The sequence below is a fragment of the Aotus nancymaae genome, unplaced genomic scaffold, assembly GCF_030222135.1.
Source record: "Aotus nancymaae isolate 86718 unplaced genomic scaffold, 86718_ANA_hifiasm-v0.15.2.pri h1tg000016l, whole genome shotgun sequence".
NCBI lineage: Eukaryota > Metazoa > Chordata > Mammalia > Primates > Aotidae > Aotus > Aotus nancymaae.
The window spans coordinates 33,099,938-33,122,882 of record NW_026988428.1 but is presented as its reverse complement, the minus strand read 5'-3'; the positions used below and the strand labels follow the sequence as shown (position 1 = coordinate 33,122,882).

The 22,945-nt window shown below is 54.9% G+C and overlaps 2 protein-coding genes across 4 annotated transcripts; one reads left to right on the top strand and one right to left on the bottom strand.

The window, feature by feature from the left end:
* The first annotated feature begins 6,452 nt into the window (after positions 1-6,452).
* Positions 6,453-10,865, top strand: C1QL4 (complement C1q like 4). Its single transcript, XM_012441255.2, has 2 exons — positions 6,453-7,692; positions 10,037-10,865. Exons 1-2 carry the CDS (start codon positions 7,156-7,158, stop codon positions 10,214-10,216), a joined length of 717 nt encoding a protein of 238 aa, XP_012296678.1. The 5' UTR covers positions 6,453-7,155; the 3' UTR covers positions 10,217-10,865.
* Positions 10,866-11,522: 657 nt separating this feature from the next.
* On the bottom strand, positions 11,523-20,392 carry TROAP (trophinin associated protein). 3 transcript variants are annotated; one of them, XM_012441475.2, is made up of 15 exons: positions 20,299-20,392; positions 19,896-20,050; positions 19,613-19,805; positions 17,693-17,850; positions 17,467-17,604; positions 17,193-17,275; positions 16,622-16,674; positions 16,014-16,135; positions 14,285-14,413; positions 14,098-14,181; positions 13,891-13,950; positions 13,359-13,493; positions 12,311-13,205; positions 11,841-12,034; positions 11,523-11,675 (listed from the first exon to the last, which is right to left on the bottom strand). In XM_012441475.2, the coding sequence occupies exons 2-15, from the start codon at positions 20,037-20,039 to the stop codon at positions 11,628-11,630; spliced, it is 2,436 nt and encodes an 811-aa protein (XP_012296898.2). In that variant the 5' UTR covers positions 20,040-20,050; positions 20,299-20,392; the 3' UTR covers positions 11,523-11,627. The 3 variants fall into 3 exon arrangements, with proteins under 3 accessions (XP_012296898.2, XP_012296895.2, XP_012296896.2); XM_012441472.2 differs by having other exon boundaries at positions 11,841-13,205; XM_012441473.2 differs by having other exon boundaries at positions 11,841-13,205; positions 13,359-13,487.
* Between the last annotated feature and the right edge of the window lie 2,553 nt (positions 20,393-22,945).

The following is a 22,945-nucleotide window of genomic DNA, read 5'->3' as shown; positions in this document are numbered from 1 at the left end:
ACAGTTAACATCTAGCACCACCCCCACCCCCCACCCCAGCAGCACACCTCAGCTGTCGCCGTGCGTACTGCCATTTCCTCCACAACTGGAGACAGAGCTGACAGCCAGCTGGGGGGTAGTGAGGAGACAGACACACAGGGAGAGGTGGTGGCTCATCCTCAGACCGGAATCTTACACCTCCACTGACAAAATGATACTGACACATACCTGGCACTGACACACACAGTCACTGACTTCCACGTGCGATCCACACTCGTCAATCCCTGTCATACACACCATCTCTGAGTGCACAGTCACACACAATTTCTCAGAGGTCAGGCCGAAGCACCTAGTCTTGAGACCTGCCTAATACCCTTCCTTGACATCTCAGACCTTAAATCACCTAACCTCAGAAGAGGACTTAGGTCCCCGCCCTTGCGTCCCAGCCAGGGTCAGCTCCAACAACCGGGAGCCTGAGCTCAAGGAAGTCAAGTCCCAGGGTCAAGGCGAAGGACCAGGAGCAGACGGAGCAGTGGGACTGTTAAACGCTTGCCTTAGCCCCCTCTTGCTACCGGCCTCTTTCCCAGCACGTCCACTCGGAACTCGCCCGGCTCGCCACCCGCCTGTCAGTCGAGTAATGAATGCGCGCTCGAGGCCCCGGGCCCCCCTGGAGTCGTTCATCACTGCCAGGACCGCCCACCTCTCTGCCTCCTGCCGGGAGGGCTAAGCGGCCTGGGCTGTGAAGGCCCCTCACCCCCCATCTCGACCACTAATTGTCAGATTGAGATGTTGATTTGTCAGCTGGGAGCTAGCGCCAAAGAATCTGCAGTAAAACCTGGACTCCCTGGACTCCCTCTCGGCTCCCCTCGGGTTCGCCAGGACTTGGAGCCTCTCTTGAGTGGATGCGGATGGGTTGAATTTCACTGAACAGAGCGGGCATAGAAGCGCACTGTCATTCAAAGTCGATAGGAGGCGCGCCAGGCTAGAAACCCTTGGTTTCCCTAGGAGGGGTCGCCCTGGGTCTGGTTCCATCTGTACCTGCCGGACCCCTAGGGCTTGGTCCCCAGCTTCCCAGCAGGGGGCGCCCTGGACCTCGGGCCTCCGGTCTCCTCAGCTTTTGTTGCCTCTTCCCCACAGGGAGGCCCCAAGCCCCCAGCCCCAGTTTCCCTTCTGGGAGCGCCAGAGGCCATAATTTCCCCCCTTCCTTCTGCTAGACGCCTCAGGCCGCAGTTTTCCGCTGCCCTGTGGGAGGCGCCCCTGCCGCAGGTCCGCCCTTGCCCTGCCCTGCGCACCTAGGCTTCAACCGCACCCCGCCCTCTCCGGGGCCGGGCCCGGGAGCTCCCCGGGCGGCCGGCTGAGTGACGGGCGGCCGGTGATTATGCGGAAAGGGGAGCGGGGTGCGCCGCGGGCGGCAGCGCTGACCCTTCACATTTCCGATCCGCCGGGACCCTCATCCATCCGAAGCTGCTCTTTGTCTGGCCGCCTAATTGCCGGCGGACAGGATGGATGGCGGGACCGACAGCCGCGGAATCCCTAATAAAGGCCGCGGCCGCCGGGGAGGGAGTGCAGGAGGGAGGGGGAGCAAGAGGGAAGGAATGGAAGGAGATGGGGGGAAGCACCGGGCCGCGGTCTCCGGCTCCGAGGCGCTGCGCGTGGCACTCACTGAAGCCCAGCTCTCACGGGGTGCTAGTTCGGGGTCGATCCGGGTCGAGGTGTGGTGGGCTGGGGCTCGCTAAGTGTCCTGTTCGTCAGAGAAAATCTGGGGATCCCAAGCAGAAAGAGCATCCTAGGGCCTTCCCTGCTTAGCCAAGCCCTTGAGACTTGGAAGCTTGGCACTACCTCCTGGGCTCTGAGCTCTGAGTAGCCCGGGCCCCTACCTCGGCTTCTCGCACCCCACCTGCCTCCTTTCACTTGTCGGTTTCACCTGTCGGTGTCCCAGAGCCGGAGTCAATATCCCAGAGGAGAAATGAGGAGTCTGACAGCTCTCTGTGCAGCCGATCCTCACATTTCATTAACTGGAGGCTGGAGCTGGCAAGCCGTAGAGGCAGAGGGGGGGTGCAAAGGGAGGTGGATGAGGCAAGGGCTAGGAGCAACACCTGGCCAGGGATGGAGGGCTGCCGAAGTAAATTAGCAACAGTTCTGGACTGACAGACACCCTGGAAGCAGTCTTTACACACTCTCTGGGTAGCCAGGAGCTTCTCTTCAGCCCTGTGGGCCCTGGTGGGACACTTTTTGAACTGAAGTTTGCACTGAGCTTCAGTGCCAGAAGCGCTGGCTGATGAGTGGGAGCCTTGTGCCTGACCCTGCACTCACTCTGCCTGATGGCAGAGGCAAGCAGGTAGTCTCTGCACAGAGGCAAACCAAGAACAGTTTCTTGAGCTGGGACAGTTTTTCCAGCCGCAGTGGGAGAGCAGTTCAGTCTTCCCTTTTGTCCCTTAAGCAAATTTTCCTTGATTTGCTTCGTTTTCCTTTTCCTCCCTTTTCTCTGCCCTCTCTTCCACCATCCTTCAGTTCTCTGAAACTCACTTTGGCCATCCTTTAGCCAATAGTTGAGCACCTGTTGAGTGTCAGGCTTGACAGTGACAGGGTGGGGGTTGGAGGATACACGGAGCCAACACCCGACCCTATTGGCCTCACATACAGAAATCTCCTGGAATTTATTCAAATCTCACTGCCCACTCCTGGCTTGCCTCTCTCACCCTTCCACTGCTTTGAATGCCATTTGTCTCCTCTTGGGAACTGAGAAGAAGCCAGGAGGTCATAACTCTAATTCCAGGACTATCCCTTACAGGGTGATAATGGACAAGCCATTTCCCCTTACTGGGCCCATTTCTTTACCTGTAAAATGGGGACAAGATATCTACCTCTAAGGGGTGCTGTGAGGATGCAATGAGCAGTTGCATGTTAAAATCCTAAAATACAATACGCACTCAATAATGTTGTTTCCCTTTCCATGCAGACCCCTGTCCCCTCATGTGGGCAAAGTTCCCTTCTCTTCACACTAGAGTACTGGTACCAGGCAACCCAGCCTGCTTCCAGATCTGTATGATCTTCAATGTGAGAGTTGAAAGCCAGAATGTGAGAATGAATAGGGAGAACCACACTGTGACTGGCCCTGAAAGAGAGGAAGGAGAGAGTGCAAGGGAAAAAAAAGTGTTTCCTTAGATCCTGATAAAGTGTCAGGCAGAGAAGAGGTTTCTCTTCTCTTACTGATGAGGAAACTGAGGCTCGTGCAAGTGATGGAGGCATATCACACTGCTGGAGCCTTGCCTCCCAAGGGCCCACTATTGCTCGCCTCTTCACCCCCTTTCTTCCCTTGAGGGGGTCTGGGTCACTGACAAGAAGTGTGAGAGAAGGAATAGAAAGAGAGAACTTTCAAGGAGCTAGGACCTTTCCACTAGACTTCATAAAATTTTAACATGAAAACTTCCGCAGAGTAGAAGGCACATATTACATGCAAATCATATGCTAATCGCATGCTAATCCAGAGTCTGGTCCTCAGAACTCTGACACACACCTAGCTGTAGCCCTGCGGGGAATTCTGGGGAGACCCCTGGTTTCCAGGACAGGTGAGGGAGGCATTCCATTTAGGGTCAGTTTATGGAGGTAAAATTCATTTTAGGATTGAAGAGGGGTCAAGTATATAAATAGGGGTTAGGGTCAGGATTAGTGCAGAGTCAAGGACAGAGGTTAATGCAGCCTTTGAACTGGGCTGAGTGAAGGCTGCCTTCAGCTTTAAATGGGGGAGCTGGGGAAACTGTTAAAGGCTTCCTCCCCTCTCCCCTTCCCCTGCCAGCTCTGCCCCCCACTTCCACTGCCCCTTCTTTGTCCTGCAGCACACTCTTCTCTACCTACTTCCCATTCCCAACCACACCAGCTCCCTGGGGCCTCCCAGTTTGGCTGCTGGAGGAGTTCTGGGTAAATTGTCCCAGACTCCAGCCTGGGCCCCAGCATTCCCTGGAGCCCAGACACTTGGCTTCTGGCCCCAGGTGCGCAGGCTGGCCTCGGCCCCACCCAGGTCCCTTCTCGGCAGAATGTGACAGCTGCAGGGGAAGCAATAAGGACCTGGTGAGCCAGCAGCTTCATTCCAGAGTGTGGGGAAAGAGCAACAGAACATGAATAAATTCATGGAGCTGGCCCCTCAGCTCCCCGTGAGCCAAGCCGGCTCCCCCCACCACACAGATCCTCTGCTGCCTACAGCCCTGCTGGTCGCCACAGCTCACAGCCTGGGCTGGGGATGGGAGGAGAGGGGAAGCTCTAGAGAGAAGAGGACTGGGACCTGAAAGGGGCTGAGGTGAGGGACTTAAAAAGGGGGCCTTGGTGAGTAGAATGAGTGGAGTGGGGAGCCGGGCTGGGCAGAGGGGGCCTCTGGTGAGTGGAGGGAGGGCAAAGGGAAGGAGAGGAGTGGCAGGACCTGGGGTGGATGGGGCCTGAGGATCAGGCAGGGGAGGCTGGCGTGAGCCTGGGCCCGCTCTCTGATCCATCCATCATCCAGCCTGGGGGAGCAGATCCGGAATTAGACATGCACAGGGCTGACACGGCCCTCAGCCCCCCGAGGAAGACAAATGGCGACAAAGACCTTGAATAAAATTTGTATTTATGGTTGGAGGAGGAGGCCCCTCCCCCACTGACTGCCAATCCTTTCTCTCCCACTCCATGCAGACATCTAGGGGCCTCCCCCCACTCCCAACACAGGCCCAGCCTCAGCAACCTCTCTCTTCCAGCATCATTATGAGGTGGGGGTCAGGGGGTGCAAGGAAGGAGTACAGAAAACAAGAGAGGAGGAAATCACTTTCCATCCAATAATCAGGCCCTGGTGTGCCCTGCGCCCTCCATTTTACAGTGTATTCCCATACATGACAGTCCTGGCTTATCCTGGTCTCTAAGAGGCCTTTGCAGCTGTTCACTTCCAGGGTCTCCAAACGCCCCTACTTTCACCAGTCCTAAAGCCTGTTTTCCTAGCCTCTGGGGTCCCTGGGAGCAAGACATTTTCCCCAGAGGGCCCAGGCCCTAAGAAAGGATGCAGCCAATAGCTTTTTCTCTGGACCCTGATCTAGCAAAGCCTGTGTTCCCTCTTGGCCTCTCTGAAAGACATATACAGTCCCATCTTACAGGAGGGTACCTAGCACATAATCTGCATTCTACTTATATTAATTTGCATGACCAACTTCAACCCCCACTCCAAATACCCATTATGTGGGGTCCAACTTTTCTGGATTTCATCTAACAACAAATTCTTGAGGAAGGAGGAAGGGGCAGAGTCCTGGGTGCGACTGGATAAGTCTGGGACCAGGGCAGGGTAGCGTTCGGTAAGCTGAGCAGGGCAAATGAGATGACAGCTGTCTTCTGACTTCCTTTCTCCCCAGTAGATTCCCTCATTCTCAGTCCCAAGGTAGGAAAAATGGTATTTGTGGGCTCCAAATTTAGGGACTAAGAGGAAGACAATACAAATCCCTCCCTTCAAACAGCCCTCACACATACATACACAAAATACACAATCCACAATCACACTCACCCAGGGACACACAGGGCCAGGATCCCATGGCCACCTCCACACTTTGGAGCACACTGTCACAATGCATAGGCCCAGAGCCTAGCACTGCTGGCAGAGCCGCCCTGCCCCCGCGTCTTCCCCACAGTTGATATGTCACATTGGAGTCCAAACACGGACCTGGGTGTCTCTCTGCAGCGCGCCATTTACATTTCTCTCTCGATCTGTCAACCTGTCCCGGCTCCGTCTCTCTTCCTCTGTCTCTGTCTCTCCCTCTCCCCCTCTGGGGCTGTCAGTCCGTCTCTTTCCGAAGCTTTGTCTCTGTCCCTGCATCTCTGTCTGGCTTTCCTTCTCTTTGATTTCTCTGTCGCTCCTTCTCTGCTTTCTTGTCGGTTTCCTGCTTGCTCCCCCGGGCTGGTCTGTTCTCTTATTCTCTCTCTCTCCCTACACACACACACACACACACACACACACACACACTCTGCTCTGAGCCCCCAATACTGTGGGGGTACCTAGAGATTTGCCTTTTCCAGTTCAGGCCAACTAGTATCAGTTGAACCCTTTTCCATGTTATTCGGTCACGGGCGCTGAGGGGCGTGGGTGGCGAATTTCTATCTTTTCTAGCCCTTCTTATATTGTTTTCTGTTTGTGAAGTCACTCCCCCTCATTTTAGCTAGGGAATCTACCCCTGTCATCTCTGCGTGTTTGTATCTTGACCCTTCTTTATCTCATCGCTGTTCTGGGTTTCCTCTGGGCTCGGAAGATGCCAAACTCCGGGTAAAGGGTGAAAGTAAAGATAGGATGGGGGCCGCCAAACCCTGCAGAACCTGCTCAGAGTCGGGAAGGAACCTAGAGACCCGGGGGTGGGGGGGGACGTGGGTGGGGGCCGCTGCCTGCCCCGCCCCCGCGCTTCCCACTCTGGGCACCAGGGGTCGCTCCGCCTCCAGCCGCTTATAGTGGCTCCCACCGCGCGGCGACTCACACCGCCCGCATCGCCGCCCAGGAGGGAGGGGAGGAAGGTTAGGGACGCGGAGAGGAGAGAGGCACGGGCCAGGGCTCTAGCAGGGGCTGGGGCTGGGGCCGCGGCAGGGGTAGCAAGGCGAGTCGGTGCTTGCCAAGAGGCAGAGCGCAAAACCTACGAGGAGATCGTGCCCGGTGGGCAGCACCCGCAGCTCAGAGCCTGGGACGTCCGGAGCGCGAGTAGTCGTCCTGGCTCCAGCCAAGAGCGGTTTGTCTGGGCAGCCTGGGACCCAGGCACCGCCATCCCTGAGAAAGCAGCAGTCTGGAGAGCAGGCATCTCAGATCTGTAAGAAACCAGTCGTCCGAGAAGCCGCGGATCTCAGGTGCCCAGCATCCTTAGGACTGAATAGGAGGGTACTAGAGGACCAGGGACTCTGGACTGTCGGGAGCTACCTCTGAAGTAGCCCACGGGGGGCCTCCCTCGACTGACAGCTCGGGGAGCGGCACTGCAGCGGCGAGGCCGCAGAGGCAGGGTAGGGGGAGCGGGGGGCAGCCGTCGGGGGAGTGCAGACCCCGGCCCAAGGTGGGTCACCGCCTCCTGGGCCCGCGGAGAGCCCCAGGCCCCGGCAGCCATTGCGCCCAAGAGTGAGGAAGATTTGCTGGCCCTGGCCGCGTCGCGGCTGAGCCGCCGCAAGAGGGTGGCGGGCGCGGCCGTCGGGGTGGCCATGGTGCTGCTGCTGCTGGTGGCCATCCCGCTGCTGGTGCACAGCTCCCGCGGGCCAGCGCACTACGAGATGCTGGGTCGCTGCCGTATGGTGTGTGACCCGCATGGGCCCAGAGGCCCGGGCCCCGACGGCGCGCCTGCTTCCGTGCCCCCGTTCCCGCCGGGCGCCAAGGGAGAGGTGGGCAGGCGCGGGAAAGCAGGCCTGCGGGGGCCCCCGGGGCCGCCAGGTCCAAGAGGGCCGCCGGGAGAGCCCGGCAGGCCAGGCCCTCCGGGCCCTCCAGGCCCAGGTCCGGGCGGGGTGGCGCCCCCTGCCGGCTACGTGCCTCGCATTGCTTTCTACGCGGGCCTGCGGCGGCCCCACGAGGGATACGAAGTGCTGCGCTTCGACGACGTGGTGACCAACGTGGGCAACGCCTACGAGGCAGCCAGCGGCAAGTTTACTTGCCCCATGCCAGGCGTCTACTTCTTCGCTTACCACGTGCTCATGCGCGGTGGCGACGGCACCAGCATGTGGGCAGACCTGATGAAGAACGGACAGGTGAGATGCCCCTCCCCCAGCCCAGCTCAGACTGGTCGCTCTCTAGATCTCTCTGCACTCATCCCACAACCTGAGATCCTTGCCCGAAACGGCGTCACTGAATCCAGGAACCCCAGGCTACCAAGAACGATAGATCGCTTCATTTACCCACAGAGGAAATTGGGGCCCAGAGAAGGAAAACCACCTACCTAGGGCCTCACGGAGTGTAGAAATGGCGTTGGAATTAGAACTCAGGACTCAAACCTGTGTGTCTCTACAGCTGCGACTCGCATTGCAACTATGGGCAACACCAGATGTCTTTGGTGTCTCGCCTCTTTTCTTGTCCTGTCTTGGGCTTTTTTATTCCGCGGAGTCTCTCCCTGGCCTTTGGGTCTCCCAGCCTCGCGTTGTACCAGCTAGCTAGAGTCTAGGCTCCTTTGAATTAGAATGGAATCCGTGTCTCAGGGAGTAGGAAGTCGGCAGCCATTCCCATGTTGGGGGCATTCAGCTTGGATGCTTGAGGAAAAGGTAAAAAGGAAGAAAACATTCGCTTGCTCATTTCACCTGCCGAGCAGCTGTCCTATTGCTCACCCCAGGCTGGGGGCCTAGAACAGCCTTGCTTTCAGCTGAGTCTGTGGCCTGGCAGCTCAAGGGCCAGTCAGATGGCTGGAAGGAATGAATTTGGGGGAGGAAGAGGCAAGGGACAAATAAAAAAACCTTGGACCCTGGCTTGGTCCTGTAGGCCCCACACCCTCCCTAGCAGCCTCTCAGTATCCAGGTTCCACGGCTCCCTGCCCTTGTGGGTAGTTGAAGTCACTGTCGCCTCTGTTTCGGGGGAATAGCCCCAAGGACTAAGCTTCTAGCACCGAAATTTCATACAGAGTGGGAACCAGAGGCCGCAGGTGTGGGGTCGGGTGGGAGAAGGTGCCAGAGCTGCGGAGGCCGAAGGGGGACGTTGGGGCTGAGCAGTGACCTCAGTACCCTGTGTGAAGGGGGTGGTGGCGACCGAGGAGATTCAGGCCTACGGGAGCCTAATACCACTGCAGGGCCTGCCTGCCCCGAGACCGGCTTTGGGGTCTCTTCCCAGCAGGGCTGCCGCAGGAACCCAAGGAAAGGGAGTGAGTGTGTGTCCACATGGGGTGAGAGTGTGTCAGGGTGTGTGTGTGAGTGCTGAGTGCGAAGGTGTGAGAGTAGAGTGGTGTCGGTCTGCCTGTGACACCGAGTAGGTGTGCTTGGTCTATGCAGGGTATCTGGGAGGAGGCGGAAGGGCGAGTGTGAAACTAAAGCGTGCGGGTTTCGGAGGGGGATGGGACCGTGCATTTCCCACTCTGTATTCCTCGGAGCGGGCGCTGCGGCCCTGGGGACGGTAAATAGTGATTAGAATAATGATGAATAATTAATGAGTTAATAACCAGTCCCTGTGGGACTCTCTGGAAGAGGGGGGCTGGAGGAGGCCCGAAGCTACCGCCATGAGGCCGGAGGGGAGGAAGAGCTTCCTGTTCTGGCAGAAGGCGACTCCCACGCCTGGGCACCAGAGGGTGCTCGGTCGGGAAATCTGCGCCCACAGGCGAGAGCGCAACAGTGCACCTTTGCACAGCCCGCACCCTACACTCGCACAGGCACACCTATGCCCCACCACGGGGGAGGCCAACCCTCCATGAGGACTTGAGAGGAGCTCCGAGCCGGTTCAGAATTTTAGAAATTATCCTATAGGCACATTTTAATTTTTTTTTTGAGACAGAGTCTTGCTCGGTCACCCAGGCTGGAGTGCAGTGGGGCGATCTCGGCTCACTGCAACCTCAGCCTCCAGGTTCAAGCAATTCTCTTGTCTCAGCCTCCCGAGTAGCTGGGACTACAGGCACCTGCCACCACACTCGGCTAATTTTTGTATTTTCAGTAGAGATGGGATTTCGCCTTGTTGGTCAGGTTGGTCTCGAACTCCTGACCACAGGTGATCCATCCGCCTCAGTCTCCCAAAGTGCTGGGATTACAGGCGTGGCTTTTATTTTTAAAATGAGAATAGAATGTGAAAATGCATTAAAATTAATTTAAGAATGCAAACCACTGTTCTGGACATACTTACCATGTAATTCACTTAATCCTAACACCCTATGAGGTGGGTTCTATTATTATCCCTCATTTTATAGCTCAATTTGAAGTCCAGAAAAGGCGTGGAATTTGCCCCACGTCACACAGCTAGTGAATGGCAAAGCCAGAGCAGCTCCACGATGTCCTACTCTCCCTGGTCCTCCCCAGCCCCTACCGCGGCTGCCCTGCAGCCTTCGCACGCCCAGCCGCCCCAACCCCTCTCATCACTCCAGCTCCACACAGAGCATGAGTGGGTTGTTTTGTCCTCCCTCGCTAGGTCCGGGCCAGCGCCATTGCTCAGGACGCGGACCAGAACTACGACTATGCCAGCAACAGCGTCATTCTGCACCTGGACGTGGGCGACGAGGTCTTCATCAAGCTGGACGGCGGGAAGGTGCACGGCGGCAACACCAACAAGTACAGCACCTTCTCCGGCTTCATCATCTACCCTGACTGAGCCAGCCCCGCCCCGCGCCCCCCATCCTCCCTTCGCTCCGGTCCTCACCCACCTCAAGCCTGCCCCACCCGAGGCGCCACCCCGCCCTTTGAGAGCCTGCCGGTGGGGTGGACCCTCTCGTTCCCGGAGGCGGCCTAAATGGGCGAACTCTTGGTGCTCAAGGGTATATGACCAGGAGGAGGAGGAGGAGGAGACCCGGCCGGAGGAGCAGAGCGACTTCCAGAGGGACCACTCACACCCAAGTGCCCGCTGGACCCCAGAGGGGCAGAGGTCGTGGCTCTCTCTTTTGTACAGAGATGGGGAGCAGTTTCACTAGCAGGGCCAGAGGCCCAGAAAGCCGAGGGAAGCCCCCGCAGCTTGTGAGGGAAATAAAAGAAGCAGGAGGAGCCCATTTAGGCAAGAGAAGACATTAAGACAGGGTAGCCAGGTTCTCGGTCCTGATAACTTTCCCTCACCACCCCCTCCTCCCCTCATCTCTACTTTCAGGCTCAGGCTCCAGCCTTGGCAGCCTTCCTGTGAACTGGAGCGACCAGTGAATTCTTTCCTGGCATTTAAAACACATTCTGTACAGTCCCCTTTCCACCCCTATCCGGGCTAGGCCCCGGGGCTACAGCTGCTGCTGCCTCTTCCAATAAAGTGAGGTTGGGGGGATCGTGTGTGGCTGCTTAACTTGGAGCACAGACTCGGGGAAAAGTGGCTGGCCCTTTCCATCATTCCTCTAAAGGGCTCCTACCGGGCTGTCAGTCCCTGCCAGAGGCAAAGGTTTAGTTAATTCCAGGCAAGGCCTGCCTCTGGCGGGAAAGGGAGAGAGGCCTCTACTCTGCTATGGGAAGGAAGGGGGAGGGTCTTAGCTTCAGGAGAGCTTTAGGGCCTCAGGCTGTAGGTGGAGGAAGATGCCAACCTGAGTGACACTAACAAGGGAAGATTCCAAAGGTCTGGGTCTGGTGCTTCCGCTCTTATGCCCAATGCACGTAGAGTTCTAGAAGAGGAGCTCTAGGGGGTGAAGGAGTACCTGAGGGCTCCTGCATATAAGTAGGACTGATCTCAAGGAGTGAGAGGAAGAGTGGATCCCACAATTGCTCGCCAACATATTCACAGAGCTTGCGAGGCTGTGGACTAGGCGGGAGTGGGATGCCTCCCTTCCTTTCAGGATTCAGGGTGGCTTCTGGATGGGAGCCTGGGGGATCCTGAGAGCCCAGGGCTGGACTCTGAGCTGGAGGACACTGCCACCATGTGGGCAACGGGAGAGTGACAGTAGCTGACCTGTTTGAACACTTAAAACTCATTAGCTAGACGTGGATACTTGAGAAACTTTATTGAGGACAAAAGTGGTCAGCTCCCAGTCCCATGGGCAGACCGACAATAAATAAGGGCTAAAAAGAAGATGCACAGCAGCGCAGGAGTGGGTGCCTCATGATGGAGAGCCCCGGGGGGCAGGAGAACCAACTGGAATGAAACACTGGAGAGAGAGAAGACCTTGTCACAGCCCAGCCAACCTTGCACTGTAGCCAAGCCTTCCTGCTGACCTCTTTGTGAAGGAGCCCAGGTGGCCCCCTGCCCCTGCCCCCCACCTGCCATCAGGCTCACTGTGCAGCCACAGCTAGGCTGGGGGTTGGAGTCTCACCAGGGCTTCCTGCCTTTCGAGTAATGTAGCCACAGGGTTGGTGCAGACCCGGGTGGGGCCTGAGGGAGGAGCTCGGCTGGTGTAAAAGGCACACTCATCGTCCAGACGAGCCTCATGGAAGCAGTGGATGGCGGTTAAACATGCTTTGAGGCGCTGCCTCAGGGCTAGGGTTCGAGGGGCCAGGCTGCTGGGCCCTGAAGGCCATGGAGAGTTTAGAGGGGGCTCTGGGGTTCTATACTTCCAGCATGTCCTTCCCTCTCCTCCTCCCCCACCAAGGGCCAAGCCAATTGGGAGCGAAGGGCTGGAAGTGCAGCCCCTCCCCTCTTCCTGAGGGAGAGTCAGGCTGGGGCAGGGTGGAAGGCATGGAAGCATGCAATTGCCTGGGGCAGGGGTAGGGGCAGGGCAGGGGCACAGCTCACAGTGAGATGCGGACCTCCCATGTTCACATTCCTTCTCAGCCAACTCCTTACCTGCTTGGCCTGCTGGAGGCCTCAGAGACTGGAGTGAGCAGATAGGGGGGCTGGCACAAAGTGGGTGTTGGGAAGAGAAGATCAGGCTGGTGGTTGCTGGAGCCCACTGACTGCAGCAGGGTGGTAGGCTGGACTCTGGACTTCTACGTTCCAGGCTGCAGGGCTCTGATGCCCCCAGCTGTACCCTAGGGCAGGGCCCTGGGGGTCCAGCCTGCCCCTGGGTGCTGGGCTGAAGGGGCCCAAGCTCTGCTGGAGGGCAGGGCTCTGGTACCTCAAGCTGTTCCTGTGGGGAGGGCTCTGCTATCTCAGGCTCACTCCTACAGCAGGACCCTGGGGGCCTGGGCTCTGCTGGAGGGCAGGGCTCTGGTACCTCAAGCTGTTCCTGTGGGGAGGCCTCTGGTATCTCAGGCTCACTCTTACGGGACTCTGGAGGCCTGGGCTCTGCTGGAGGGCAGGGCTCTGGTACTTCAAGCTGTTCCTGGGAGGAAGGCTCTGATGTCTCAGGCTCACTCCTACAGGTGGCCTCTGGGGGCGTGGGCTTTGCTGGAGGGCAGGACTCTGGTACCTCAAGCTGTTCCTGCGGGGAGTGCCCTGGTATCTCAGGCTCACTCCTACAGCAGGCCTCTGGGGGCCCAGGCTCTGCCGGAGGGCAGGGCTGTGGTTCCCTGCAGTCCTCTGGAAGGCAGGGCTTTAGCAGCCCTGAGTGTTGTAACAGTCCAGGAAGGTGGGAAGTCCGAGAGTTATGCTCTGTGGTATTCAGAGTTCTGGAAATCTCAGTTAGCAGGGGCTGAAGTTCAACCATATCCAGGGAGGAGCCTCCATTAAGGGGGACACACTGGGCTCCTACCAGTCCCTCCACCTCCTGTCTCAACAGCTGCTGCAGGATCCCAATGCGCTGTGGTGGGAGAGAGCACCCCAGTGTGACATCAAGATGTGGGTACAGTAGTCTACCCATACTGTCCTATTCCTGAACCCCCATCTCTTTTCCCTCTTCCCCAGCCCAGTTATTGTTCAATAGACATCAAAGCTGTCACCCCCACAGACTCACTTGCATCTTCACCTCCTGGAGGCTGGGGGTTCTGTTAGAGTAGGATCCAGAAGGAGTGGCCACAGGTGGTTTCCCTGACCCCTCCAGCGATCTTACAGAACTCTCCTGTTCAAATAACCGGACTGCAACCTGCTCCTGTCGCCAAAGAACAAGGCACACAAGAAAGCCAGGCTGGGGCAGGAGAAAGACCAGCCTGAGTCCCACCCTCATGAGGAATGGATTGAAGTCCCTGAGAGGCCCTAGACATACATTAGGAGGGGCACCAAGAAGCAGGGAGAGTTAGGCAGCTTTTCCAGATGGCACTTTCTAATTTTTTAAAATTTTTAGTAGAGACAGGGTCTCACTAGGCTGCCCAAGCTGGTCTCAAAGATCTGGGCTCAAGCAGTCCTCCCACCTCAGCTTCCTGAAGTGCTGAGATTACAGGTGTGATCCCATGCCTGGCCCAGAAAGCACACATGCCTCAAAATCCTGGGCCTCCAGGCTGGTAGCACAGGGGAAGGGATATCAGTATGGGGAGGCTTCTGATACTTACCCAGGACAAGGCAGGATCTTCAGAGCAGGACTGAGGGGAGACACCACTCAGCCACTGGGCCTGGCACAGAAGTGAGATGTCAGCAAGGCTGGACACCCGCAAATGGTACTCAACCTCCTCTTGCTTCTGTCTCCTCTCTCCTCTACCCATCCATCTCTCTCCCTTAGCCGTGGCTTATGCCAGCCACTTTCCCATACCCTCTCTTACCTGCTGAACTCTGGGGGTTGATGGCGCAGGTGTGAACCGGGTTTTAGGTTGAAGGGTGAGATGCTGCAACACTGAATATGAGTTCTGGGGAGAGATGTGGGTGGCTGAACAGGGAAAACCCAGACCTAGCAAGGATCTCCAGCCAGAACTGTTCTGCGCCTGCCCGCCCCGAGTTGTTGACACAAACCAGAGATGGAGGGCCTGGGGAAGGTACACGCTGAGCCCGTCCAAAGGGTGATGGACATGGCACTGTATGGCCAGGCAAGGGCTGGGCCACAGGGGCAGGGGAGGGCATCAGGTGGTAGTCAAGGCTGTCCTGTGAAGAAGAAAAAGGTGAAAGAGTGAACCCTGCCCCCTTTGTCTTCCTATATCTTATTTTCACTACAGCAGCCAGTGTGATTCTTTTAAGACCTAAGTTGAATCATGTCACTTTCTTAATCATCTCCTCTCCCATGGCTTTCCACTCATTCCAAGAAAAGCCAAGGACTTACACTGGTGTACAAGTCCTTACCCAATCTGATCGTGTTATCACTAAAACCCTATCTCCTACCGCTCTCCTTACTCTGCTTCAATCTCACTGGCTTCTTTTTGCTGATCCTCAAACACACCAGGTACATTCTCTCTCCAGGGCCTTTGCCTCTTCAGTTCTCTTGGCCTGGAATGTTCCCCCAGATATCAACATGTCTCACTCCTCTAACCCCTGTCAGTTAAACACCATCTTCTCAATAAGAGTTCTCTGACCCTGGCCGGGCGTGGTAGCTCACACCTGTAATCCCAGTACTTTGGAAGGCCGAGACGGGAGGATCACAAGGTCAGGAGTTCAAGACCAGCCTGGCCAACATGGTGAAACCCTATCTCTACTAAAAATACAAAAATTAGCTGGGCATGGTGGCAGGTTCCTGTAATCCCAGCTACTTGGGAGGCTGAAGCAGGAGAATGGCTTGAACCTAGAAGGCAGAGGTCGCAGTGAGCCAAGATCGCGCCATTGCACTCCAGCCTGGGCAACGAGAACGAAACTCTGTCTCAAAAAAACAAAAAACAAAAAAATTCAGTTCCCTGACCAATCTATTTTTATTTATTTATTTTTTTTTTTTTTGAGATGTAGTCTCGCTCTGTTGCCCAGGCCGAAGTGCAGTGGCATGATCTTGACTCACTATGACCTCTGCCTCCCAGGTTCAAGTGATTCTCCTGCCTCAGCCTCCAAGTAGCTGGGACTACAGGCGCGTGCCACCATGCCCGGCTAATTTTTGTATTTTTAGTAGAGATGAGATTTCACTATGTTGGCCAGGCTGGTCTCGAACTCCTGACCTCATGATCCGCCTGTCTCAGCCTTCCAAAGTGCTGGGATTACAGGCGTAAGCCACCGCACCCAGCAACCGATCTATTTTAAATTGCAATACCAACTCCCTTGCTCCCAATTCCCCTTTATTGCCTTTTTACTATTATTTTTAACAGAGAACTTATCACCGACATACTATTTATTTTATACATTTTATTTTATTTCTTGTCTCTCCCTTCTAGAATATGAATTTCTTTATTGCTGTATGTCTAGAGCCTTGAACAGTGCCTGGCACTCAGTAGGGTGGTACTACTTAGCAAATATTTGTGGAGTGAAGGGATGAATGCTTATGGCTGACAAGTGTCAGATCTGTCTCACCCTTAGCACTGATCTGATGGTGATAAAAATACGTACCAGTCTGTGAGCTTTCACCTCAGACCCCAGACATCTGATAAAGAGAGGTCAGTCTCATGTTGGAGAGGGACTGGGTGCATCTGGGATAAACTCACCCAATAGCATCCCAAGGCCCAGGACTGCCTGGACCTACACACAACCCTCAGCGTCGGCTGCTGTTGCGAAATTCTCCCAGGCACCTCCCACATCTTCCATCCCTCAGCCCAGGAGAGTCATGTCTTACCCTGCTATGTGTCATTTCTTGTTTTTTTCTTAATGGTACTCGCTGGGCCAGACCAAGAGAGGACACACTTCCTTCATCTGAACGAGTGACAACCTCACGTTCTCCTTTAGGGAGAGAGAAAGCTAGGAAGAAACAGGACATTTGTTGTAGTCTAGAACACCCACCAAAGTTTGGCACAGGGTTCTGCAACTTCTGAAGAAGGTATACTAGTTTAATAGGCCCCATTGCACTATTAGGGGCAGGAACCCATCCAGCAGCCCCTCAACACCCAACACTAATCTCAGTAAACACTTATTAATCTGAATGTCTGTGTAGGCTGGGATTGTGGCAATGGCACTTAGGGACTGGGGATCAACAGCAAGTGGCAGATAAATCTTGCAGGAAGTAGCAGAGAGGGCAGAAATGGAGACCCTCTCCTTTGACACAAGTGCAACTGTGCCAACCTCTGGCCCATCTAGAAAGTCTCTTCTCCTTCTCCTTCTGACCTAGCCTCCCCGCCTCCCACTTCCTCGTGCCCCCTCCCAGCCTGCTGAGCTTTCTCTGGTCTTGTTCCCTGCTTCAGGCAGCCCACCTGCCGCTGTGCTCTCCTCACAGCCAGACACACTCACCAGGCTGGACTGGGGTCTCCAGGAGCAATCCTGAGGCCTGGCTCATGGAAGTCCTGATGACAATAAGGACAATAAGTAGCCAGCAGTCACTGAGTACCAAGCATAAGCTGCGCATGTGCTAAGTGCTTTACAAACATCATCTCATTTCATTCTCATGACAAACTCTAATGATGGTACAAATATTATTCTCACTTGACAAAGAAACAAAAACTCAGAGAGGTGAAGGCAAGCTTGCACAACTAGTAAAAGTGGTAAGACTTAAGATTTAAGCCCAAATCCCATTTATTGCCACAGTCTATACTCTAGCCACTAAACAAAAGAGATAGCACATTTCTGTCCTCCCTGTCCCCCCATGACTTGAGGAAACTGATGTCACACTGAGGCCTGGCTGTGAAGGCCTGAACCCTATTCCAAGAGCTCATCCCAGGCAGTCACAGGTTCCTTGTTTCCCCCCCTGAGTTGGTGGGGAGTCCTAAAGCTACTAGAAGGTCCCAACTCTGGGGGACTCCTGTATCAGACACTGGTTCATTCTTTTCCAGATAACCTTCTCCCACACCCTCTCCTTTCTCACCGGCTGCTGCCAGCTGTCTCTCTTCTTAGCTCCTGGAAACTGGGGCGAGTGGAAGGGTGAAAGGAAGGTCCTGAAGGTGAAATCTGATCCACAGGAGCAAGAGATGAAAGCAGAATCAGAGGTGGACCCCAAACCCTCAGGCCTCACCACCGGCCCCATCTCCCCACATAGGATCCCTTGCCTCATCATGAGGTACCTCCTCTCCCAGAGCCCAGCTTTGTCCCTGGAAGAAGCTCCCAGAAGGACCAAGTATCAATCCCTCAAGGGTACTCACCAGAGCCTGTAGCCTCTGGGGGCACAAAGTCTGGCCTCGAGGTCCTGGTCCCTCCAGCCTTGAGAAGCAGGAAGCCCTGGCAGGATCCAGTCTGTGGGTGGGCGTTCTGGGGGCCAAATATGCAGAGGCCCGAACACCCTGGGACGCCAACAGGGACCATGAGCACAGCTCAGGATGCCCCCCTCAGCGCCCCGCAGCCTGGTCCCCTCACATCCTGTTTCATTACCTGGCCCCTCTGGGTGGTGCCTCCCTGAGTTCCTCGAATCAGTACTCTCTTAGCCAGACTAGGCTGGCGCCCCAGGTGACAGCTCTTCACACCCTCACCTGACAGGATGGTGGCCAGGGCTGCAGGATCAGCCACAAACTCTATGGCCCCTGGAGTCTCTGCAAGGAAAGAGGAGAAGGAAAGGTGAGAAGGAACAGGAAGGGGGAAGGTTGAGGGCAGAGGGACCCTAGCAAAGTCACCTTGATTTTGGCTTTTTTTTTTTTTTTTTTAGAAATAGATGGCTGGGTGCAGTGGCACATGCCTGTAATCCCAGCACTTTGGGATGCCAAAGCAGGCAGATCACCTGAGTTCAGGAGTTCAAGACCAGCCTGGCCAACATGGTGAAACCCCGTCTCTACTAAAAATATAAAAATTGGCTGGTGCAATAGCTCACACCTGTAACTCCAGCACTTTGGGAGGCCGAGGAGGTGGATCACAAAGTTGGGAGTTCAAAACCAGCCTGGCCAAGATGGTGGAAATACAAAAATTAGTTGGGTGTAGTGGTGGGCATCTGTAATCGCAGCTTTACTTGGGAGCCTGAGGCAGAGAATTGCTTGAACCCAGGAGGCAGAGGTCGCAGTGAGCCGAGATTGTGCCACTGCACTCCAGCCTGGGCAACAGAGCGAGACTCCACTTCAAAAAAAGAAAAAATTAACTGGGAGTGGTAAGCACCCATAATCCAAGCTACTCTGGAGGCTGAGGCAGGAGAATTGCTTGAACCCAAGAGACGGTGTTTGCAGTGAGCTGACATAGTGCCACTGCACTCTAGCTTGGGTGACAGTGAGACTCTATCTTAGAAAAATAAAAAACAACAAAAAAGAAAAATTAGCCAGGTATGGTGGCAGGTACTCAGGGGAGGCTGAGACATGAGAATCGCTTGAACCTGGAAGGCAGAGGTTGCAGTAAGCTGAGATTGCACCACTGCACTCTAGCCTGAGGAATAGAGTGAAACTATCTCGAGAAGAGAAGAGAGAAAATAGAGTTGGGGTCTCACTATGTTACCCAGGTTGGTCTCAAACTCCTGAGCTCAAGTGATCTTCCTGCCTCGACTTCTCAAAGTGTTGGAATTACAGGCGTGAGCCACCACACCTGGCCACCAAATGTTTGTAGAATGTTACATAAGACATTGGGGCCCCAAAAGAATAAGACAAAGCCCCTATCCTCAAGAAGTTATCATCAAACTATAGACAGATAATAGACTCAAGCCAAGATATATACATGTTATAAAAGAAGTACTGCAAAGTATTAAGAGAACACAGAGCAACTGATTATGATGTGGGGAACTGGAAAAGGCTTCAGAAGAAGTGACTTTTTTTTTTTTTTTGAGACGGAGTTTCACTCTTGTTACCCAGGCTGGAGTGCAATGGCGCGATCTCGGCTCACCGCAACCCCCACCTCCTGGGTTCAAGCAATTCTCCTGCCTCAGCCTCCTGAGTAGCTGGGATTACAGGCGTGCGCCACCATGCCCAGCTAATTTTTTATATTTTTAGTAGAGATGGGGTTTCACCATGTTGACCAGGATGGTCTCTATCTCTTGACCTTGTGATCCACCCGCCTCGGCCTCCCAAAGGACTTTTTTTTTTTTTAAGAGATGGGATCTCCCTCTGTCTCCCAGGCTGGTCTCCAACTCCTGGCCTCCAGTGATCCTTCAGTTTCAGCCTCCTGAGTAGCTGTGATTACAGGCACAAGCCATCACACCTGGCAAGATGACATTTTGCTGGAGGAAAGGGAGGCCTTCTAAGAGCAAAGAGCTTTCTAGGAGCTGGGACCAGGACTATTACAGTAAGCAAGAGTGAGTGCAAAATCCCAAAACCCCACTTTTACTCTTCCTAGTCCCCTACTCAGCCATGGAGGCTGTGGTCCCAGGGCTCCAACAGGTACCTGTCTGGGCAGGGGGCCCAGGCCCCACATTTTGACCCCCAGGGCTAGGCCTGAGCTCCTCCAAGGGGTTTCGATGCTGAGTGGTCCCCACCAATCTTTGTGATGTCTCTGCTTGGTGCCTGGCTTTCGGCCTGGGGCCTGCTGAATCAACGTGGGGGTGTTGAATATTGAGTGGTGGTTTCTGCACCCATCTCTAGGGAAGGGAGGGAGGACAAAAGGTGGGGTTTAGAGTTAGGGCACATTACTGGTGTGACTATCGTCTTCCCCTACTAGGCCCTCTTACCCTTGGATCTTGGTTCTCCTGGTCCAGGGTGCACGATGTAACAGTGGGTAAAGGCGTGCGTCTCTGAGAGCGTACCGGAATCTTGCTAGGGGTAGGAGATACACCCCGGAGGAGGGGATCCTTCGTGGCTTGCAGGGTGGTCATGATGGCTACAACTGAGACGGGGAAGAAGGCAGGCAGAATCGGAGATCAAAGATCAACCAGTCCTCGGGGCACCTGTCCTGCCATCCCTGATACCTCTGCCCTAATCCACGCTCCCACAAGCCTCCGGCACTTGCAAGACCACTCTCATGGGTGCTACCTCCAGACACCCCGAGCCTACTTTTTCGCCCTCGGGTTCCGAACTGCCCTCCTCCCTCTGAGCCCAGCAGCCCTCGTTCTCTCCAAGAACCCTGTGCCTCACCTTCTCGAGAGTCCCTCAGGGCCAACCCAGCCTTTTCCGCTTTTCCCCTGACTCTCAGCTACTGCTGGCTGCAGCTACTTCCCCAATTTGTAAAATACGCCAAGCTCCTGATTGGCCCGGCCGCGCTCCCGCGGAGGCGCGTGTAGCCGGACTCAGCCGTCCAATTCGCGGGCTTCGCAGGAGGGGCCAAAAGAAGGACCAGTTGTCGAACCACTTTCTGGCCAGGAAAAAAAAAACTGCCTCGGCTCAATCAGCCAATCCGAGAGCGGAGCGCGGCTGGAAGGCGGGGAAAGAGGAAGGATGGGGCCGTTCTGAGGCCGGGAAAGGCGTAGTCCTCTGAGTAGAGTAGTCCACGGGAGCGGTTGTGTTCTCGCGACGCTTCGGTACCGGCGAGGGGCCGACTATTGGAGGATAGGGCCGTCGCAGTATTAGGGGAACAGTTGATCGTTCTGATTGCAGCTAACGGCGCTGGACGCTGGCCCGAGCCCCTACCCGGCTTGAGCAAGGCATGGCGCCAAGCTTTGGGAACGCCATTCCAGAGGCTCATAGAAAACCTCTGCGTCCGGGCGCGGTGGCGCGCGCCTGTAATCCCAGCACTTTGGGACGCCAAGGCGGGAGGATCTCTTGAGCTATAAGTTCGAGACCAGCCTGGGCAACATAGTGAGACCACCCCCCACCCGTGTCTCTATAATAATAATAAATATAATAAAGTAATAATAGTCCCAGTGCAGTGGTGTGCACTTGTAGGTCCAGTTGCTCTGGACGCTGAGACAGGAGGATTGTTTTGAACCCAGAAGGTTGAGGCTGCAGTGAGCTGTGGTCGCGCCACTGCACTCCAGCCTGGTCAATAGAGAGAGAGACCCTGTCTTTAAAAAAAAAACAAATAAACAAACAAAGAGAACATCTTCACGTTGTCTCCAGGATAAGGAACTGCCATCAAATGGGCAGAGAGGGCTGGAGGGAATCCAACTGAGCCTAACAATATGTGCTCCTTGGAGCCTCAGAACCTGGTGAGGCGTCTGGTGAGGTTTTCTTCATTTCACGGAGAGGAAACAAAACTAATTGTTTTTTTTTTTTTGAGACGGAGTTTCGCTCTTGTTACCCAGGCTGGAGTGCAATGGCGCGATCTCGGCTCACCGCAACCTCCGCCTCCTGGGTTCAGGCAATTCTGCCTCAGCCTCCTGAGTAGCTGGGATTACAGGCACGCGCCACTATGCCCAGCTAATTTTTTGTATTTTTAGTAGAGACGGGGTTTCACCATGTTGACCAGGATGGTCTTAATCTCTTGACCTCGTGATCCACCCGCTTCGGCCTCCCAAAGTGCTGAGATTACAGGCTTGAGCCACCGCGCCCGGCCCAACTAATTGTTTTTTTTTTTTTTTTTGAGACGGAGTTTCGCTCTTGTTACCCAGGCTAGAGTGCAATGGCGCGATCTCGGCTCACCGCAACCTCCGCCTCCTGGGTTCAGGCAATTCTCCTGCCTCAGCCTCCTGAGTAGCTGGGATTACAGGCACACGCCACCATGCCCAGCTAATTTTTTGTATTAGTAGAGACGGGGTTTCACCATGTTGACCAGGATGGTCTCTATCTCTTGACCTCGTGATCCACCCGCCTCGGCCTCCCAAAGTGCTGGGATTACAGGCTTGAGCCACCGCGCCCGGCCTACTAATTGTTTTTTAACTCAGTTACCACAGCACCAAAATTGAATGGCTACTCACAGCTGGGGGTTTCCTTGCCTCCAGGTTGCCTTTTGCAGATCTAGAGGTCTTGGGAGAGAGGGCTCACCTGCTGATTATTGGTGGGCAGGGCTGTGAGGCTGAGAGATCCTAGAATATCCTCCTTAAGATGAAAGGAGTAATCCCTAGTGGGGGGACAGGAAATGAAAAACACTGTCTTTTTTTTTTTTTTTTTTTTTTTTATAGATGGGGTTTCACCATATTGGTCAGGCTGGTCTTGAACTCCTTACCTCAGGTGATCCGCCCGCCTCAGCCTCCCAAAGTGCTAGGATTACAGGCGTTAGCCACTGCGCCTGGTGAAAAACACTTTCAAGTTTACAGAACTCTGGTGAATTTCCCCCCTCATTCATAGGGGTTTTTAATTACACAAGCCAGAAACCTAGGAGTTACTCCTTAACTCCTCCCCTTCCCTTTATATATCCCAGTCTCATTCACTCTTACTAATTTTACTATTTATTCATTTTTGAGACAGGGTCTCACTGTCACCCAGGTTGGAGTGCAGTGGTGCGATCTCAGCTCACTGCAGACTCAGCCCCCTGAGTCAAGGAACCTCCCATCCCATCCTTTCAAGTAGCTGGGACTACAGGCACCTGCCACCATCTAGTTTTTGTAATTTTTTTTTTTTTTTTTTGGTAGGGACAGGATCTAGCTACATTGTCCAGCTTAGGGTTGCAGGGGTCCTTCACAGCACTTTGGATGCCCCAGTTGGGAAGATCGCTTGAGGCCAGGAGTTCCAGACCAACCTAAACAATGTAGTGAGATCCTGTCTCTATAAAAAGCTGAGATTACCACACCTGGCTAATTTTGTATTTTTTTTTAGTAGCAACAGGGTTTCTCCATGTTGGTCAGGCTGGTCTTGAACTCCTGACCTCAGGTAATCTGCCTGCCTTGGCCTCCCAAAGTGCTGGGAT

Excerpts from the sequence above, each read along its gene's own strand:
- C1QL4 (XM_012441255.2), top strand. The coding sequence starts at position 7,156 with ATGGTGCTGCTGCTGCTGGTGGCCATCCCGCTGCTGGTGCACAGCTCC. Across the intron at positions 7,693-10,036 it reads ACCTGATGAAGAACGGACAG|GTCCGGGCCAGCGCCATTGC; the intron begins GTGAGATGCCCC and ends CTCCCTCGCTAG.
- TROAP (XM_012441472.2), bottom strand. The coding sequence starts at position 20,039 with ATGACCACCCTGCAAGCCACGAAGGATCCCCTCCTCCGGGGTGTATCT. Across the intron at positions 17,851-19,612 it reads TGGGCCCCCTGCCCAGACAG|AGACTCCAGGGGCCATAGAG; the intron begins GTACCTGTTGGA and ends CTTTCCTTGCAG. Across the intron at positions 14,182-14,284 it reads CCCCAGGCCCTCCATCTCTG|AACTCATATTCAGTGTTGCA; the intron begins GTTTGTGTCAAC and ends ATCTCTCCCCAG.